Source organism: Phyllobates terribilis, unplaced genomic scaffold (genome assembly GCF_046119375.1).
Source record: "Phyllobates terribilis strain yellow unplaced genomic scaffold, ASM4611937v1 Scaffold_1__5_contigs__length_1240528914, whole genome shotgun sequence".
Classification (NCBI taxonomy): domain Eukaryota; kingdom Metazoa; phylum Chordata; class Amphibia; order Anura; family Dendrobatidae; genus Phyllobates; species Phyllobates terribilis.
Window position 1 is genome coordinate 42174697 of NW_027362761.1, and position 21671 is coordinate 42196367.

The 21671-nt window shown below is 43.6% G+C and overlaps 1 protein-coding gene across 1 annotated transcript in view; it reads left to right on the plus strand.

Annotated features, from left to right (window-relative positions):
* ANO8 (anoctamin 8) overlaps nt 1–21671 on the plus strand; it is a 133567-nt gene that overhangs the window by 95082 nt on the left and 16814 nt on the right. Inside the window, exon 13 of the mRNA XM_073661097.1 lies at nt 16029–16757. Coding sequence (XP_073517198.1) covers nt 16029–16757 — 729 coding nt within the window. The remainder of the gene's footprint in view (nt 1–16028; nt 16758–21671) is intronic.

Genomic DNA, 21671 nt, shown 5'->3' on the forward strand with positions numbered 1-21671 from the left:
AAATTTCCGCTGCGGATTATCATTGCGGAAAAAAACGCAGCACTACCAATTATTTTGCGGAAGCGCTGCGTTTTCGCCGCCATTGACTTGCATTAGACTGCATGGATTACGCATCACTGTATATGTAGATGCGCATTCCATGCGTTCTAATGTGCGGATGGTACCCGGGTGTAGAGGAGAGGAGACTCTCCTCCGGACCTGGGTACCATAGAACCTGTAAAAAAAAAAAAAAAGAATAAAATAAAAAATAAATATATACTTACCTTCTGGCGGCCCGCGGTGCGCTCCTCCTCGCATGCCGGCAGTTCGCGGTGGACTGAAGGACCTGCGCTGACGTCATAGTCATGTGACGGGTCACGCGACGCTGATGTCGCCAGGTCCTTCAGTGTACCACTGCCGGCAAGGCAGAACGGAGGGAAGCAAGACTGCGGCTGCCATCGGAAGGTAAGTATATATTTATTTTTTTATTTTTTACCATTCTTTCGGTCACAGTATATAAATCCATGCCGGTTGCATGGATTTATATAGTGTGACCAAGTTGACAAGCACTTTCCAAGTGATGCTAAAATCGCTTGGAAAGTGCTTGTCAACCCGCATGCGGAAATGCATGTGAAGAACGCTTCACATCCGCATGTCCCTGGCAGGAAAATGCATGTACAATCCGCATGTGTTTTTTCTGCCAGGGAAATGCAGAAACTCTCAGGAAAAAATCCGGAGCATTTCTGCATCGTGGGCACATAGCCTTATGCTGGTCTTTGCAAATCTCACACACTCCATGGATTTTGTTTTGCAAGTTTCTTCAATGATCCACAACTCTGAAGTGTAAAACCCAAATCTTGTTAGTACATAAGTTCCAGTTAAAAAAAAAAATGCATAACAACCCAAACATGTGATTTTGCTTTAACCCTTTCATTTCTGTTCTTCTTTTATACTTTTCATTGTTTATTCTCCTTTTTTTTTCCCCTTTCTCTCTCCTTTTTCTTATGTTTTCCTTCACCCTTACACCTTCCCTTCCCAACCTCCCTGCAGCTCCTGCTCGTTTTCTCTCTACCCCACAGCTTCACCCGTCAGATTAAAGATGCCCTTCTCCCTTTCCTCACCCTAAAGTTTCACCTGTTCCTCATCGTCCTCAGGGGGCTTCTCAGATCAGCCTGGCGCTTCATCAGGTCTAAAGTATGAAATGGGTGGTGGAGTAGCGGATCCATCGCCTGCTTCTAATATTTCACTGTTGCATAAACTTTATTTAGGAATAGGCAAATTGTTTTGACATTCCTAGTTTTGTGCTAAGGGAGCAATGGTAGTAGTGATAGGTCAGTCATAATTAGATGTATTTAGTGATGAAGTTCTTATGCTTTACAGGAAAGCTTTTCAATTAATTTACATTCTGCATTGTAGGGGTCTCAAATGTCATACAGTTAGAGCAACATAATTGTTCAGATCCCAGCAGACTTTTCAATTGCAACATAAAACACTTGCTGTAACTGAAAATGTAGAATTAAACTGTAAAAGCCTAAACAATAAAGTTTACATATGATGTAAATAGAATATCTGAAAAGAGTGGATCCCAGAGTACAGGCTTAGCCTCTCCTCTTTTCTTGTCTGCCATTTGGCTATTTTGCTTGGCATAAGGACCACCAAGGTAAAAAAAAGGACCCCCACCTATAAGTCATATGAATATCAATCGTGAGAACAACCCTTTTAAAACTTTCCTCCTTACAACCATTATTTGGATGCGCCATTTCTGGCAGGGCTGTGGAGTCGTGGAGTCAGAGTCGGTGTCCATTTTGGTGGAGTTGGAGTCGGTATAAAATGGACCGACTCAAACTCCTAAAATATATAATAAATTGGGTACAGTAGTTCAATGCAGTTTATGGGGAATATTTTTTCCTAAGAATTTGGGAAAGTTATGAAACGTCCTATAAATGTCTGTCCTATTCCTGATCTAAGGGTCTAGACTTTTAGCTGAGATGAATCTGTGCTACAGTAAATTTATCACTTTAAACATGAGCCATGTATGAGGGAGTCGGAGGTTTGGCTTACCGACTCCACAGCCCTGATTTCTGGGGTGGCTGAGATCTGGTGTATTTAGCCTTGGAGGGAGCCAATATTCATGGCCCCTTCCCAGTCAGTTAATATCAGCCCGCAGTTTGGGTCCCCCTTTTTAATAACCAGTAAAGGCTTAGTAGACAGCTATGAGCTGATATTAATAGCCTGGGAAGCTCCATGTTTATTGCCCCCTTTCCAGAATAGTAAGACCAGCTCTCAGCCATCAGCTTTCCCTCAGCTGGTTAATAAAAATAAGGGGACCCCCACGCCATTTTTTAAATTTTATTATTGGCTAAATACCTGTACAGTAAGCTACACACACTGCACTAATTATATATCTCACTGACCCCTTTCTATCTATTCCATTCTGATGAGTCCCCTGAGATGGGTGTGTAAGATTCGGATGGCACATGCATGGAGACATCCTTCTGGAACTGCCTGAACTGACAGAATAGTCAGGTGTATGAGCTTATGGCAGGGGTGGACAATTAATTTTCCCTAGGAGCCACATGAGAGACCGTGACTTTTGTGGAGGGCCAAACCAATAGGCTAATTCTGCTCAATATTAATATTAACATATTAATTATAGTTATTTTATATTAATATTAGTTGTATCACTTGATATTGAGCAGAATTACGTATGCTGACATGCCCCATATACAGTATGAACCCGCACACAGCCCCCCATATGCCGTATGAGCCCACACACAGCCCCCTATATACCACACACGGTATGAGCCCCCACATAGCCCCTCTATGCACAGTATGAGCCCCACATAGCCTCCTATACACAGTATGAGCCCCCACATAGCCCCCCTTATATACAGTATGAGTACTCATATAGCCTCTCAATATACAGTTTGAGACTCCACATAATCCCCTATATACAGTATGAGCCCCCACATAGCCTCTCTACATGCAATGAGCCCTCATAGCCCCCTGTATACACCCCTGTAGCCTCCTATATACAGTATGAGCCCCACATAGCCTTCTATATACAGTATGAGCCTCCACATAGCCTCCCTATATACAATGAGCCCTCACATAACCTCCTATGTACAGTATCAGTCCCCACATAGCCTCTCTACATGAAATGAGCCCTCATATCCCCCTGTATACAGTATGAGCCCCACATAGTCTCCTATATACAGTATGAGCCCCACATAGCCTTCTATATACAGTATGAGCCCCCACATAGCCTCCCTATATACAATGAGCCCTCACATAACCTCCTATGTACAGTATCAGTCCCCACATAGCCTCCTAAATACAGTATGAACCCCCACAAAGCCTCCTATATACAGTATGAGCATCCACATAGCCTTAGATTTACAGTACAGACCAAAAGTTTGGACACACTTTCTCATTTAAAGATATTTCTGTATTTTCATGACTTTGAAAATTGTACATTCACACTGAAGGCATCAAAACTATGCATTAACACATGCAGCTCATCAAGAGAATGCCAAGAGTGTGCAAAGCAGTCATCAAGGCAAAAGGTGGCTACATTGAAGAACCTAGAATATAAGACATTTTCAGTTGTTTCACACTTTTTTGTTAAGTATATAATTCCACGTGTGTTAATTCATAGTTTTGATGCCTTCAGTGTGAATGTACAATTTTCATAGTCATGAAAATACAGAAAAATCTTTAAATGAGAAGGTGTGTCCAAACTTTTGGTCTGTACTGTACATGCAAACATACCATGCACATATGAAAAAATAAAAAACATACTCACCTCGCTCCTGGTCTCCCAGCACTCTGCTCCAGTCTCCTGTGCACTGACTCTCCGCACAGCAGACGCGATGAAGCGACGTCATTGCATCTCCTGTCTCAGTCGCACACTCTGATTGGTGGAAGAAGTAGCCCGTGGCTCTGTCCTCCGCCAGTGTATTCACCTCTGTCTACATCCTGAGGATGCGGATAGCTGGGTGGCATCGGCTGGACGGTGGACGAGGGCATTGTGCAGCCTGTGGGCCACTGTTTCAGTTCTTCAGCTGGCTTGGTCCGCAGGCTGGACTGAAACAGCCAGAGGGCCTTATGTGGCCTGCAGGACACAGTTTGCCCAGCTCTGGCTTATGGCAACTGCTGTGAATGGGAGTCAGTTAACCGAGAAATGTTGGAGATTAGAATCTGCTTCCACAGAGACTAGTTTGTGAAAGGGGAGACCTATACAGAGCCTTATCTGTGTGTATAAAAGTAGTGTTTCTATCCTGCCTTACGTAAAGGTCTCCATGTACATCAGACAAACACCAGTCGATCCCACCAATGTGTATGAGGGTCTCCTGAATCTCCCGCAACAGACAATGTTGGGGCAGAGAAGGATAAAGTAGTCAGACTTCTGAAGACTTATCCTTTTGTTCTCCGGCAGATGAGAGCCTTTCAGAGGAGTCTGGCAGTGGCTCTATCATAGAGAACACAGGAGCGCTTCGCGAAAGAAGATGGGCGACTTGGGAGAGATGGCCATCTGTAGTGTATGAGAGGATTAACTTTTCTTAGGGTGCATTTATACTGTCTTATTAGTGTGAATGAGCATTCCTAGAAACTCTGGTTTCCCAATAATCGCCATGATGATTCTTAAGCTTGCATAAAGGGAATCTGTCGGAATGATTTCACACCCTAAAGGATTAATATGCGCATGTTGTTCTTTCAAATTCAAGTCTAGCAATACCTTTACATGGCCAATCTGTTCCTCCTTGATTGAAAAGTCCGCATTTGAATTGATATGCAAATGGTTATTGTAGCTCTGAAGCCTCTTTCACTCCAGCTCTATTCTTCGCCTAGTACCGCCTCCTCCTGCTTTACTGGCAGATCTGTTGCCTAAAGTCACAAAGCATAGCAGCTAATAAGGAGTAGGCAGCTCTGGGGGGCGAGGAATAGAGCTGGAGTGACAAGGGCTTCAAATCTATCCATTTGCATATCAAGTCAAACGCTGACTTCTCACTAATGGAGGTATGGACTGGCCATGTAAAGGTGTTGCGGAATTTGTCTTTGAAAGAACTATATGCGCATATAAGTAGTTTGAGGGGTGAAATCCTGCTGGCAGATTCCCTTTATAAATAATCTTTTTTGTTAGCACATTGTAAATTTTTTGCCAACACTTTATAAACAGAAGATCTACTGCCAAAAGCAAAGACAGCCCATGCACACAGAACAGTCTATTACCAATCGTTCTGTGCTCATTAGAAGTGCAGTTGGCCTGTCTGAACAAGCTATTAAATGACAGCCCATCAGGACTGAACGTAACTGAATGGTGGTCGCTTAACAGCTGCAGTACATGCAGTGTGAATGCAGCTTTACACTCTTGACAGTCGCTTGTTACTGGCATAGAAAGTCGATTAGATCCTCAGATCTCCATTAATGTCACCCTAACATGTTTCCTCCTTTTAAAAATATTGGGTTTATAAGGGGACTTCAACATAAGCATGAAGATGCATGAGATCCTTTGACTCATTGATCCTCGCATCCAGATATATAGCATTGGCTTGCTATATGCCATGCTATATGTTGACTTTCCCAGATGAAGCTGAGATATTTAGGTGGAAGTGCGTTAGGGCTATATGGGGACAAGGCATTTCGGTCTTTAGTGTCTTAATAAGTAGAGCTGTGATTTGCTCTAGTAGCCAGGGTGAAAGCTGGGTATTGCTAAGATTTTTGTTATGTGCGGTGTATATTATTTCATCTAATAATCATTTGGCATGTGTACAGTAGTGTTCAAAATAATAGCAGTGTGTTCAAAAACATAAGTGAAGCACAAAATCTTTATAATAGTTTTTATTTCCAGCATTGGGAACATTGCACAGTTTTCTAATGAAGAGAAATGTATAACATTTTTAACTACTTTAAAGAAAATAACAAAAAATTAACATTGGGCTGTTCTAAAAAATAGCAGTGTCTGCATTTCTCTTTACAGACTCACAATATGTACTCTCTTTTTTTGAGGATTTAGCATTCCTGTGAATCACTAACTTTAATATTTAGTTGTACACCCACAGTTTAGAGCTGCTTCACATCTATGTTGCATAGAGTCAACCAGCTTCTGGCACCTGTCAACTGTTATTCCAGCCCAGAATGATTTAACTACATCCCACAATTTTTCTGGCATTTGTTGGCTTAGCCTCAGAAACAGCATTTTTGATGTCACCCCACAAGTGTTCTATCGGATTAAGGTCCGGGGATTGGGCTGGCCACACACTAACCTCAATTTTGTTTGATTGGAACCAAGATTTTGCTAGTTTACTGGTGGTTTTAGGGTTGTTGTGTTGTTGAAACACCCATTTCAAGGGCATATCCTCTTCAGCGTAAGGCAACATGATCTCTTCAAGTTTTTTAATATATGCAAACTGGTCCATGATCCCTGGTATGCGGTAAATAGGTCCTGCACCTTAGTAAGAGAAACATGCCCATATCATGATGCTTGCACCACCATGCTTCACTGTCTTCAGAGTGTACTGTGGCTTGAATGCAGAGTTTGGGGGTCATCTGACGAACTCTCTGCGGGCCTTGGACCCAAAAAGAACAATTTTAGTTTCATCAAGTACACAAAATGTTTCTCCATTTCTCTTTAGGCCAGTTGATGTGTTCTTTGGCAAATTGTATCCGCTTTGGTACAAGTCTTTTTTTTTTTTTTTTTTTTTTTTTTTTTAACCCCTTCCCGACCCGTGTCACACCGTTTGTGACATGGAAAACAGTTCGTTCCCGACCCATGTCACAGCGTCTGTGACATGGAGGGAAAGAGCCCCTGCAGCGCCTGCGAGCGGGGTCGCTCAGGTGTCACAGTTGCTACTGCAACTGGACATCCTGAAGTCGACCCCCCGGGGGGTGGATTAACCCCCCCCGTGCCTGGGACCCCTCCGATTGGCTGTTTCATTTTCACTTTTAGTGAAACTGCCAATCGGTATGAATTAAATATTTCACCAATGAAAATTGGTGTAATATTTAAATCTGGGCATTGCCTGATGCTTACAGCATCAGCCATTGGCTGGGGGGAGTGTCACCTCTGTTCCCCCCCTCCCCCCAGATCTGATTGGGGGGCTAGCGTCACATGGATACTAGCCCCAATCAGATATGGAGGGATGGCTGAAACCTCCCAGCACCTTCCCAACCCTAGATCGTCTGCTGTGGACCCCCTGCTGCGGACCCCCTGCTGTGGACCCTGTGGACCGCGTCTGCCGCCGCCACCGCTGATCAGCGGTAAGTATTGCCGCCACTCACCCCGACCCCCCCCTCCACCCCCCCCCCCCCCCCCCGCGACCCCCCCTCCCGCCCCCCTCTCCACACCCCCTCCACTTTCATACCTGCACCCCGACCTCCGCTCCCTCTCCCACGTCTTCATCCACCGGCTGCTGCTCTCCTTCTGACAGCCGGTGGACTGTGATCACAGCAGCAGCAGGCTCAGTGTAAATGCCCTGCTCCTGTGATCAAACCCACCATCCCCCAGTCCCAGTGATATCACCCCCCACCTCCCAATAATCACCCCCTCCCCCAGTGTTCACCCCCCCCTGTTCCCAGTGATCACCCCCCCCCCCGAAAACCCAGTAATCAGCCCCCTGCTCCTGCCAGCTCCTGCTCCCCTTTCTGCCCCAGTAATCACCCCCCGATGCTGCCGGCCTCCTACCCCCCCTTGCTGCTGCCGGCTCCTGCCCCAGTGATCACCCCCCTTGCTGCTGCTTCTGGCTCCTCCATCTCCTCAGCCCCCTCCTACGCCTGACCGCCCCCTACGCCTGACCGCCCCCTACGCCTGACCGGCCCCACACGTGACTGCAGAAGGTTACACCAAGCACACACACGTACACTCACACTATAATAAAGTTTTGATCTTTTTTTTTTTTTTTTTTTTTTTTTTTTTTTTTTTTTTTTACACACGCACAAAGCACACAAAATGTCCCGCCCGTCCCGCTCATCCCAGTCTAGGGCGTACTCAGCTGAGGAGGCTATGTCAGGTTGGTATGTGTGTGTTGTAGTGTATGAGATTGTGTGTGTGTGTTGTGTGTGTGGTGTATGCACTACAATATACCACACCGAAAACCAACCTGACATGCACTACACAATGGTGTCCACTAACAAATTGGAACCCTTTGCGTTTGGAGAGTCCCTGTGTGCCCAAACATTGGAGCTCACCAACAAGTGACCCCATTTTGGAAACTAGACCCCCCAAGGCACCTATATAGATGCATAGTGAGCACTTGGAACCCCCAGGTGCTTCACAAATTGATTGATAAAAATGAAAAAGTGAAAAAAAAAACACTTTTTTATTTTTACGGATTAATTTCCTAAGGACCTGGGGGTCCCAAGTGCTCACTATGCATCTAGATAGGTGCCTTGGGGGGTCTAGTTTCTAAAATGGGGTCACTTGTGGGGGAGCTCCAATGTTTGGGCACACAGCGGCTCTCCAAACGCAACATGGTGTCTTCTAACAATTTGAGCCGACAATTTGTTAGCGGACACCATGTTGCATTTGGAGAGCCGCTGTGTGCCCAAACATTGGAGCTCCCCCACAAGTGACCCCATTTTGGAAACTAGACCCCCCAAGGCACCTATCTAGATGCATAGTGAGCACTTGGAACCCCCAGGTGCTTCACAAATTGATTCATAAAAATGAAAAAGTGGAAAAAAAAACATTTTTTTATTTTTACGGATTAATTTGTGAAGGACCTGGGGGTTTCAAGTGCTCACTATGCATCTAGGTAAGTGCCTTGGGGGGTCTAGTTTCCAAAATGGGGTCACTTGTGGGGGAGCTCCAATGTTTGGGCACACAGCGGCTCTCCAAACGCAACATGGTGTCTTCTAACAATTTGAGTCGACAATTTGTTAGCGGACACCATGTTGCTTTTGGAGAGCCGCTGTGTGCCCAAACATTGGAGCTCCCCCACAAGTGACCCCATTTTGGAAACTAGACCCCCCAAGGCACCTATCTAGATGCATAGTGAGCACTTGGAACCCCCAGGTGCTTCACAAATTGATTCATAAAAATGAAAAAGTGGAAAAAAAAACACTTTTTTGATTTTTACGGATTAATTTGTGAAGGATCTGGGGGTTCCAAGTGCTCACTATGCATCTAGATAGGTGCCTTGGGGGGTATAGTTTCCAAAATGGGGTCACTTGTAGGTGAGCTCCAATGTTTGGGCACACAGCGGCTCTCCAAACGGGACATGGTGTCCGCAAACAAATTGAATGGAAAATCGGCTCAAATTGTTAGCGGACACCATGTTGCGTTTGGAGAGCCCCTAATGTGCCTAAAAAGTGGAGCTCCCCCACAAGTGACCCCATTTTGGAAACTAGACCCCCCAAGGCACCTATCTAGATGCATAGTGAGCACTTGGAACCCCCAGGTGCTTCACAAAATGATCTGTGAAAACAAAAAAGTACTTTTTTTTTCACAAAAATTTTCTTTTAGCCTAAATTTTTTAATTTTCACATGGGTAACAGGATAAAATGCATCCTAAAATGTGTTAGTCAATTTCTCCTGAGTACACTGATACCTCATATGTGGTCATAAACCACTGTTTGGGCGCATGGCAGGGCTCAGAAGAGAAGGAGCGCAATTTGACTTTTGGAGCTAATTTTCCATTCAAAAAGTAAAATGGCGCTCCTTCCCTTCTGAGCCCTGCCGTGTGCCCAAACAGTGGTTTATGACCACATATGAGGTATCAGTGTACTCAGGAGAAATTGACCAACAAATTTTAGGATGCATTTTATCCTGTTACCCATGTGAAAATTAAAAAATTTAGGCTAAAAGAAAATTTTTGTTAGAAAAATAAAAATGTTCATTTTTTTCTTCCATGTGGCTTTAGTTCCTGTGATGCACCTGAAGGGTTAATAATCTTCTTGAATGTAGTTTTGAGTAGCTTGAGGGGTGCAGTTTTTGGAATGGTGTCACTTTTGGGTGTTTTCTGTCATGTACACCCCTCAAAGGGACTTCAAATGTGATGTGGTCACTAAAAAAAATGGCTTTGCAAATTTTGCTGGAAAAAAAGAAAATTTGCTGATGAACTTTGAACCCTTCTAACTTCCTACCAAAAAATTTTTTTTTTTCCAAAATTGTGCTGATGTAAAGTAGACATGTGGGAAATGTTATTTATTAACTATTTTGTGTCACATCACTCTCTAGTTTAGCAGAATAAAAATTCAAAATTTGAAAATTGCAAAATTTTCAAAATTTTTCCCATATTTTTGATTTTTTCACAAATAAACGCAAATATTATCGACCTAAATTTAATACTAACATGAAGCCCAATATGTCACGAAAAAACAATCTCAGAATCGCTAGGATCCGTTGAAGTGTTCCAGAGTTTTTACTTCGTAAAGGGACACTGGTCAGAATTGACAAAAATGGCAAGGTCTTTAGGGTCAAAATAGGCTGGGTCCTGAAGGGGTTAACAGTGGGACTTTGCGGGGACTTCTTGCTAAGAGATTAGCTTCACACAGGCATCTTTTAACTGTTACAGTACTCACAGGTAACTTGAGACTGTCTTTGATCATCCTGGAGCTGATCAATGGCTGAACCTTTGCCATTCTGGCTATTCTTCGATCCATTCGAATGGTAGTCTTCCATTTTCTTCCACGTCTCTCTGGTTTTGCTTTCCATTTTAAAGCGTTGGACATCATTTTAGCTGAGCAGCCTATCATTGTCTGCACTTCTTTATAAGTTTTACCCTCTCCAATCAACTTTTCAATCAAAGTACGCTGTTCTTCTGAACAATGTCTCGAACGACCCATATTTCTCAGGCTTTCAAGGAGAAATGCATGTACAACATGTGCTGGGTTCACCCATAAATAAGGGCCACCTGATTCACACCTGTTTCTTCACAGAATGATTGACCTCACTAATTGAACTCCACACTGCTATTATTTTGAACACATCCCATTACAATTAATTATTCAAATGCACAGACTCAAAAACATGCAGATTATAAATGCTGAGTCTATTGGTTTTCTTAGAATCTATGAAAGGGTTTGCACTAGCTCTATACCTCTCCTATATCTCTCTCCTTAAAGCCGCAAGATCATAAGCACCTTTTGCCCTGGTGTACACTAGATGAACTCTAGTAAAAAGCTATAATATGTAAAAGTGAGATGCGCTGAAAAGACAGTTCTATGCGGTAGTTAAATGTCCGATCCAATAAGGAGCTGAAACCACTGTTGCAAGCATATACCGCAAAATGACAATATACTGAATTGAAGATGAATGAAAAATCTTTCTCCTTACCTATGTGTAGTAGCTGGACTGTACTTTGAAGTCACCGTGAATGTGCTGATACAGGGAATCCTATGCACATGAATGATCCTAGATCCTAGCGCTCTGATGCGCTGAGATGGCAGTGGTACAGGTGATCGCTCTGCCCTGTTGTGTTGGCATGGGATCCTGTTGCTAAAAGTCATAGTGCTACGTTGCACGTAAGCGTAGGACTCCATAAGATTCGCATAGGATTCCCTGTATCAGCACGTTCATGTTGACTGCAAAGTACAGTCCAGCTACTACACATAGGTAGTGAGAGAGATTTTTTGTTCATCTTGAATTCAGCATATTGTCATTTAGCGGTATATGCTCGCATCAGTGGTTTCAGCCATTTATTGGATCGGACATTTAACTACTGCATAGAACTGTCTTTTCAGCGCATCTCACTTTTACATATTTCTTAGAATCTACTGCACCAACTGGTAAATTGTTTGATGTGGTAATATAATTTATACCAAAAACAGTGATTAATCTGGTTAGTCATATTGGACTGCTATTATTCTGAACACTACTGTACACATGAAGCTCATTTTCTGTACAGGGAAACAAGAATGGAATCACTACTTTGTAAAGGATAACAATGATTTTTGACAGGGTTTTCTTTTCTTAGCTGGTGACTAGCAATAATCTCAGCATTTGATTTACAAGCTACATAGGATAAAATGGGATTTTGTGCGTCTTTTTAGTGAGAGCTAGGCTTTATCATTGCCTGAAGGAGTCTGTAAACTCTTTGTGGTTGCATTAAGGACTTGCACCAAGCATAAGGCAGGTAAGGCGGTTTAAATCATGTTTTTTTTTTCTCTTCCACTCCAGTATAATGAAATTTGGCCCAGTTTTCAACACTCTGGGTGGTCCTATGGTGCTGTTCGTCTAGTTTTTCTCTATTCTAGAGATCGATGTGGGTGCTAGTGGTGGGGCCCCATTGGTTGGATATTGAGTAGTATTATATTTGTCATGATTTGTTTAAAGGGAATGTGTAATTATGTTTTGCTACCCCAACTGAGAGCAGCATGATGTAGGGGCACAGACCCTATCAATTACTGAGCTGCTTGCTGCAGTTTTGAAAAAAATCACTGTTTTCTGTGCTGCAGATGTAGCAGTTCTCTGTATGCTGAGCTGTGTATAACCCTGCCCACTCCAATGATTGGCACCTTTCTGTGTACACTCTGCATAGGCAGAAATCTGCCAATTAGTGGTGGGGCAGGGTTACATAGAGCTAATTAATATGGACGTTTACTAGTCTTCTAGTGATAATCTCTTGCTGGTAAAATAGTAATTTTATCAAAACTACAGCAAGCAGTCCAGTAAGTGACACTTTGCTGGAATCATGGTTTCAGTCTCTATATTATGCTGCTCTGATTAGGTGGCAGTGCCACGCCAGAGATGGATAGTAGACTGGTGCATATACGTGAGAGACTGTTCTGTGGTAGCTGTGAGGAATAGGCCACAAGTCTGCAAATTGTCAGGACACTGTTGTTTCTAGTCTTGTAAGACTCTGTTGCCTTACGTAAGATTTTGCAGCCATCAATCTTGTTGCCTCCCTGTGAGTAAAGATATTGAAATAAAAGAAAGCAAAGGATGGTACACTAGAGAAATGCGCACACCTCAATACCATTAATATAAAAATACATACATTTTATTAACCTCACTTTAAAAGCATTTATAGTTAGGCCCATTAATTGTCAACATATAGACAGCACAATAATAATGTCAATTAGATTATACTGTAATAATCAATGATGTATATGGCACATAAAAAACAATATTTCAAGATATGACATTCCTATATTAATCATGCCACTATGCAGAGAAACCTATACCACAATTATAGTCAAACTTGGCCAGTGAGGCAGATCCTATGCCATTTAAATTTCCAACATAAAGTACAGACCAAAAGTTTGGACACATCTTCTCATTTAAAGATTTTTCTGTATTTTCATGACTATGAAAATTGTACATTCACACTGAAGGCATCAAAACTATGAATTAACACATGTGGAATTATATACTTAACAAAAAAGTGTGAAACAACTGAAAATATGTCTTATATTCTAGGTTCTTCAAAGTAGCCACCTTTTACTTTGATGACTGCTTTGCACACTCTTGGCATTCTCTTGATGAGCTTCAAGAGGTAGTCACCGGAAATGGTCTTCCAACAATCTTGAAGGAGTTCCCAGAGATGCTTAGCACTTGTTGGCCCTTTTGCCTTCACTCTGCAGTCCAGCTCACCCCAAACCATCCCGATTGGGTTCAGGTCTGGTGACTGTGGAGGCCAGGTCATCTGGCGTAGCACCCCATCACTCTCCTTCTTGGTCAAATAGCCCTTACACAGCCTGGAGGTGTGTTTGGGGTCATTGTCCTGTTGAAAAATAAATGATTATCCAACTAAACGCAAACCGGATGGAATAGCATGCCGCTGCAAGATGCTGTGGTAGCCATGCTGGTTCAGTATGCCTTAAATTTTGAATAAATCCCCAACAGTGTCACCAGCAAAGCACCCCCACACCATCACACCTCCTCCTCCATGCTTCACGGTGGGAACCAGGCATGTAGAGTCCATCCGTTCACCTTTTCTGCATTGCACAAAGACACGGTGGTTGGAACCAAAGATCTCAAATTTGGACTCATCAGACCAAAGTACAGATTTCCACTGGTCTAATGTCCATTCCTTGTGTTCTTTAGCCCAAACAAGTCTCTTCTGCTTGTTGCCTGTCATTAGCAGTGGTTTCCTAGCAGCTATTTTACCATGAAGACCTGCTGCACAAAGTCTCCTCTTAACAGTTGTTGAAGAGATGTGTCTGCTGCTAGAACTCTGTGTGGCATTGACCTGGTCTCTAATCTGAGCTGCTGTTAACCTGCGATTTCTGAGCCTGGTGACTCGGATAAACTTATCCTCAGAAGCAGAGGTGACTCTTGGTCTTCCTTTCCTGGGGCGGTCCTCATGTGAGCCAGTTTCTTTGTAGCGCTTGATGGTTTTTCCAACTGCACTTGGGAACACTTTCAAAGTTTTCCCAATTTTTCGGACTGACTGACCTTCATTTCTTAAAGTAATGATGGTCACTATTTTTTCTTTACTTAGCTGCTTTTTTCTTGCCATAATACAAATTCTAACAGTCTATTCAGTAGGACTATCAGCTGTGTATCCACCAGACTTCTGCACAACACAACTGATGGTCCCAACCCCATTTATAAGGCAAGAAATCCCACTTATTAAACCTGACAGGGTACACCTGTGAAGTGACTACCTCTTGAAACTCATCAAGAGAATGCCAAGAGTGTGCAAAGCAGTCATCAAAGCAAAAGGTAGCTACTTTGAAGAACCTAGAATATAAGACATATTTTCAGTTGTTTCACACTTTTTTGTTAAGTATATAATTCCACATGTGTTAATTCATAGTTTTGATGCCTTCAGTGTGAATGTACAATTTTCATAGTCATGAAAATACAGAAAAATCTTTAAATGAGAAGGTGTGTGCAAACTTTTGGTCTGTACTGTAGAATGTGATGACAAAAAAACTGATTGTATATGATTATCTAAACGGCCATATTACCCCTTGAAAGTCATGTATGGATCAGATGGAAAACCCCACGCGCATCGCTGTGGAACACCGCTTCAGGGAAGGTTTGACATATTGTATTTATTACAGATTGTTTTGGTATGGCCAATTATCACTTGTGTGTTCTAGGTGTTGGTATCTTTATGTGATTTTAAATGCTTTTAAAGTGAGGTTAATAAAGTTTATGTATTTTTATATTAATGGTATTGTGGTGTGCGCATTTCTCTAGTGTACCATCCTTTGCTTTCTCTTTTTTGAATCTATAACCTAACGGTACCTTATGTCGCACCCTAATTTATGATTCAGGTTGTGCAGCCTCTTTCTTGTTTAAAGTTAGTGAAATGACATAGTTGTATATGCATGCGTTCCACCATCATCAGCTCTCTATAACTTTACCAAGGGCCATTGCATCCTTTATATTTAACAGGCACACTACCACCATACACAAATCAACTGTTACCCAGCAGCACATAGTAAGGGAGGCATCAGCAGCAGCGGTCCCCTTAGGCTGAATATATAATGTCTATGGGCATGCTGAAATGCTAACAGTCAATATTCCATCAAAGTATCTATGTGACAATGAACAGCACAGGAAGAGTGGAAAATGGACTTTATCTGAGTAGAGTCCCAGCAAGGAATGCAATCAAACGACAACTTTTACCTGCTAATTTCCCCTCTACTTCAGCACCATTGTTCTGGTGGTCCTAGCAGTGTTTGTGAACGATCCAGAAGGGCAGACATTCACATACACATGACACTGCAGCCAATCACTGACCTCCACATTGACAGAGTCTTTATGACTATTTGTGGCGAATTCAAGTATTTCTTAAAATATCTGTAGAGAGGTGACAGATCTTATTTAAAGTAGAGCACCCTTTTAAACATAGTGCCACCACTACCACCTTTATTAGCTACCTACCATAATTGTAATTCAGTGGGGACTAATGTGTACAAAAATGGCACTGTGACATTGACTCTTGTTCACACTTATCAGCTTATATCAGTGGTTTGATCTTCCATGCAAACACTTTTCTTGTCCATAAGACATTGGTTTCATGGGTGATCGAACTGTGGATTCCCACAATCTAGAAGAAGCATAAAATGATATTTAATTGTGCATTCTTTAACAATAAACAGTTATTTATAGTCTCTTAAGTAACTTTTTATATGTCTGTTCTTCGCCATAGATGCTGGCAACACTCCTGGTCATACGTCAATTCCTACAGAATGTGAAGGAAGTCTCGCAACCCCACTTGTACCAGAAAGTGCAGCAAGGAGACATTAACCCAAGATCTATTTTGCTCTTTGTTCGGTATGCACTGAGAAGACTTGTGCAAAAGTATGCCCTCCCTCAGCGGCCTGCAAGGACTCCGGGAGACCCTCTAGAGCCTGGCTTTGGAAGTAGGAAAAAATGTTTAAATGGAGGTTGTGGTGTGCCAGAGGAAGAGGAGGAAGGAGTCTCTGAAGAAGAGGATTTTGAAGAAGAAAGCATCATGGATTGCGGACTGAAACTGAAGAGGGTTAGCTTTTTAGAAAAAGAAAAGCGTATGGAAGAGTGCATTTTGTCTCAGCAGGATGATGATATTGGCTTTCTACAGGAAGGGAGTCCTACACTTATGGAAAAAGGCAGCGACCCAGCATCACTTTTCCAGTTAGGGGATGATGAAGAAGATGAGAGAGAAATTAGTGGGGAGCTGCAAGATATTGAGGAAAAAGAAACTGCTGTAAAGATGAGACCACATAGGAGAAAAAAGAAAAGACATATTGTGGAGCAAGAGTTGGTCAGGGAAGGTGATGAAGAGGATGAAGAAAGTGTAAGAAAGCAGAAGAGAGATTCTTGGATGGACCCTCCAGAGGATCATTATCCTACAAAGCTGACGCAAGCCGAGGTTGAAAGTTGTATGAAGAAGTATGAGGTGAGGTTTGGTGAGATCACTGCATGCCAATAAAATTGACCATACATGTGAGATATTACTCCTAAGATCCAGCTAAGTTTGGTAAGAACACCTGAGAATGTCTATGGCATATATATGACCTTATAGGCAGATATTCCAATGGTCTGCAGATTATTATTTCTTGTGTATAACTTGCTTTTCATGAATTGTATCAAATAGGTTACTCAAGTACTCATTATAGGGAACCATTTCAACCACTTGCAAATTGCTTACTGATTATAAACGTGGAATGGTACCCTTATAACGGTTCAAAAACTGTACTGGTCAAAAAAAAAATCTGGAAAAAACATTGCTGGCACCAGGTGGCGCTGCTCAGCTCCACAATTACTATTGATACTACAGTGGCTTGTGAAAGTATTCACCTCCCTTGGCTTTTTACCTATTTTGTTACAATTCAACCTGTGTTTAAATATTTTTGTAATCCGATTGGTGTGTGATGCATCAGCACTAAATAGTCTGTTGGTGAAGTGAGAAAAATATAGGCAAAAATTTAATTTATGGGATAAAATAACTAAAAATTGGCATGTGCATTCACCCCTTTTGTTATGAAGCCCCTAAAAATTTCGGGTTCAAGCAATTACCATCATAAGTCACATGCTTAGTGAAAGGAAGTCCACCTGTGTGCAATCTAAGTGTCATATGGTCTGTCAGTATATACACACCTTTTCTGAAAGGCCACAGAGGCTGCAACAAAATTAAGCAAGCGGCACCACTAACCAAAGAACACCATGAAGACCAACGAGATTTCCAAACAAGTCAGGTACAAAAGTTGTTGAGAAGTACAAGTCAGGATTGGGTTGTAAAAAAAAAAATAATAATAATAAAAAAATATATATATATATCCAATCTCTGATGATCCCCCAGAGCATCATAAAATCCATTATCATCAAATAGAAAGAACGTGGTAACACAACAAACCTGCCAAGAGTGGGCTACCCACCAAAACGCTCAGCCCAGGCAAGGAGGGCATTAATCAGAGAGGCAGCACGGAGACTAAAGGTAGCCCTGAAGGAGCTGCCGAGTTCCCAAGCAGAGACTGGAGTATCTGTCCATACGACCACAAAAAGTCATACAATCCATAGAGGTGGCCTTTATGGAAGATCAGGCAGAAAAAGCCTTTACTTACACACAAAAATTGTAATGCTCGTTTTGAGTTTTGCCAACAGAGATGTGGGAGACTCCCCATATGTATGGAGGAAGGTGCTATAGTCAGATGACACCAAAAGTGAACTTTTTGGCAATGCTATGTTTGGCGCCAAACCAATACAGCTCATCACCCTAAGAACACCATCCCCACAGTGAAAAATGGTGGTGGCAGCATCATACTGTGTGGATGTTTTTTGGCAGCAAGGACAGGGAAAATGGTCCAAGTCAAGGGGATGGTATACGGCTCGAAATACAGGGCTATTCTTGAGCAAAACCTGTTTTTGTTATGGTCTGCAACTTAGAACTAAGGAATAGGAGGGAAAAGCTGTCCCTGCACTGAGACTCAGCTTAACCCTACGCTGGGGTGGGTGACCTATTCCTTGTGAATAGCCCCACCGACACTCCTGCACTGAACTCAAACGAAGACCTGAAGGAAGGGGAAAGGGTGTCCCTAAAAGATCTAAGGACTGGAAGCAAAAACAGGAAACCTCCTAAAAGAAAAGTAAGTTGCAGAAACTAAGATAAAAGGAAACAAAACTGGTGGAACAAGAAGTCCCAGGATATCAATTGTCCTAAGCACAAAGGACTACCGTATTTTTCGGACTATAAGACGCACCGGACCATAAGACGCACCTAGGTTTTAGAGGAGGAAAATAAAAAAATAAAAATTTAAGCAAAAAATGTGTTTATGATGCACTTTTAAGGGGAAGGGGGTCTTCTGCTGACACTGGTATAGGGGTAATATCCCCCAATTCTGACAATATCCCCTATCCTGGTATATATGCCCCCCCCTTCCTTTTATACGTGGTCCCCATCCCCATCCTGGTATGCCTGGCATCCCTCCATCCTGGTATGCATGGCGCCCCTCATCCCTATCCTGGTATGCATGGCACCCCTCATCCCTGTCCTGGTATGCATGGCACCCCTCATCCCTATCCTGGTATGCATGGCACCCCTCATCCCTGTCCTGGTATGCATGGCACCCCTCATCCCTGTCCTGGTATGCATGGCACCCCTAATCCCTATCCTGGTATGCATGGCACCCCTAATCCCTATCCTGGTATGCATGGCACCCCTAATCCCTATCCTGGTATGCATGGCACCCCTAATCCCTATCCTGGTATGCATGGCACCCCTAATCCCTATCCTGGTATGCATGGCACAGCAATCCCCATCCTGGTATGCATGGCACCCCTCATCCCTATCCTGATATGCATGGCACCCCTCATCCCCGTCCTGGTATGCATGGCACCCCTCATCCCCGTCCTGGTATGCATGGCACCCCTCATCCCCGTCCTGGTATGCATGGCACCCCTAATCCCCATCCTGGTATGCATGGCACCCCTAATCCCCATCCTGGTATGCATGGCACCCCTAATCCCTATCCTGGCATGCATGGCACCCCTCATCCCTATCCTGGTATGCATGGCATCCCTCATCCCTATCCTGGTATGTATGGCACCCCTCATCCTTATCCTGGCATGTATGGCCCCCTCATCCTTACCCTGGTATGTATGATCCCCTCATCCTTACCCTGGTATGTATGGCCCCTTCATCCTTACCCTGGTATGCATGGTCCCCCTAATCCCCATCAGGCTGCACATAAAAAAAAAAAATAAATAAACACTCATACTCACCTTTCTTCTCTCTCCTCCAGCGCTGCATCCTGTCTGCCCGCACTGATCTCTCCATGTGAGCCGCACATGACGTCACTGCCATGCGCGGCTCACAAGGAGAGATCAGCTGCTGGAAGTCACTGCTCCCCATGCCGGGACTGTGTGCGCGAGGAGCAGTGACTTTATACTGCTTAATAGCCGGCACACAGCGTAGCCACGCTGCAGCTGCTGCTGCTGCCGGGCTATCTCGTGTGCCCTCTTATTAAAGGGCATGAATATTCACCCCTCCCCACGCCTATGGGCGTGGAGAGAGGTTGAATATTCATGCCCTTTAACAGCGGGCACAGGCGATTCCGGCAGCAGCAGGAGCCACGCTGCTGATACACTGTGTGCCGCTATTAAGGAGCATGAATATTCATTTACTTTAGCAGCGGGGACAGTGTAGGCTGCAGCGGGCGGCTGCTGCCTCCTGTGCCCTGCTCCTCCACCGGTCCCGCTCCCCCCACACCCCACATATATATATATACACCCCCCCCCCCCAACATTCGGACTATAAGACGCACCCCCCATTTTCCTCCAAAATTTTGGAGGAAAAAAGTGCGTCTTTGTAGTCCGAAAAATACGGTAACAAGGCTTCTTAGCCAGAGCACAAGTGAAACAACACTGATGTCCAGCGGGGAATGGGAGACAGGTGCTGAGTAATAATGAGTGAAGAGATCACTTGACCCAGACACCCAGCACCAGAGGAAGACTAGAAGCCAACAAACCACAACAAGATGGCCGATAGTAAAACAACATAGATTCTAACAGTACCTCCCCTTTTATGAGAATCCTCCGGATCCTCTAGGCCGAGCCTTACCAGGAAATCTCATGTGAAAAGCCTTAATTAGCCTTGAGGCCGAGACGTCCTCGGCCTTCACCCAGGAATTATCCTCAGGGCCGAAACCTCTCCAGGACATAAGATACTGTAATTTCCCTCTATGCCACCTGGAATCCAAAAGGCGAGAAATCTCAAATTCACCGTCCTCATCAACAGGAGGAACAGTAAGCTTCGCCTGGTTATCAGGCGTGTCCGCCTTCTTAAGTAACGACACATGAAACACAGAATTAATCCTCCAGGACGAGGGAATGCCCAACCTCACCGCTGCCGAGTTGACAATCTGAAGTACTTTGAAAGGACCCACAAATTTAGGCCCCAGTATTTTAAAAGGAATTTTCAAACAAAGATTCATAGAGGACAACCAAACCATGTCCCCAACAGCAAACAAGGACTCCTTTCTTCTTTTGTCAAAATACCTTTTTGATCTCCTGTTAGCCTCTTTAAGATTCAGGTTACACTGGTCCAAACCCTCTCCAAATAACCAGAAAAATTGTCCTCCTCCGGTACAGCAGCCCCAACTTTTGAAAATGGACCAAAAGATGGATGCTTGCCAGTACAACAAAAAAAAGGAGAATACCCAGCCGAGGAAGAAGTATGATTATTAAGGGCAAACTCCGCAAGTGATAGAAATTCTCACCACATTTCCTGATTGTCTGCCACAAAACATCTCAAAAACTGCTCGACATCCTGGTTCTTACTTTCAGTCTGTCCATTGGACTCTGGATGATACCCCGACGAGAATGACAAATGAATTTTCAATCTGTCACAAAAAGCACACCAAAAGCGAGCTACAAACTGTGGTTCTCTATCGGAAACAATGTCCGTGGGAACACCATGGAGCCTGACAATCTCCTTCACAAAAGCCTAAGCAAGAGTCTTGGCGCAAGGTAACTTGTTGAACGGAACCAGATGACACATTTTACTAAACCGGTCCACAACATCCCAGATGACAGAAAAACCGTCCGATATAGGCAGATCGGTGATAAAATCCATGCAAGGTGTGTCCATGGCGAACTAGGAACTTCCAAGGGGCACAGCAACCCCGCAGCAGGAGCGTGGGAGGCCTTCAACCTAGCGCACACAGAACACTGACGCACCCACTTGATGACTTCCCTTTGCCACCCTGGCCACCAGAAACTCCGACCGATAGACTTCCTAGTTTCCGAATTCCCTGGGTGACCCGCCACCCGAGACTCATGACATTCAACAAACAACGCTCTCCTCAAGGCTCTA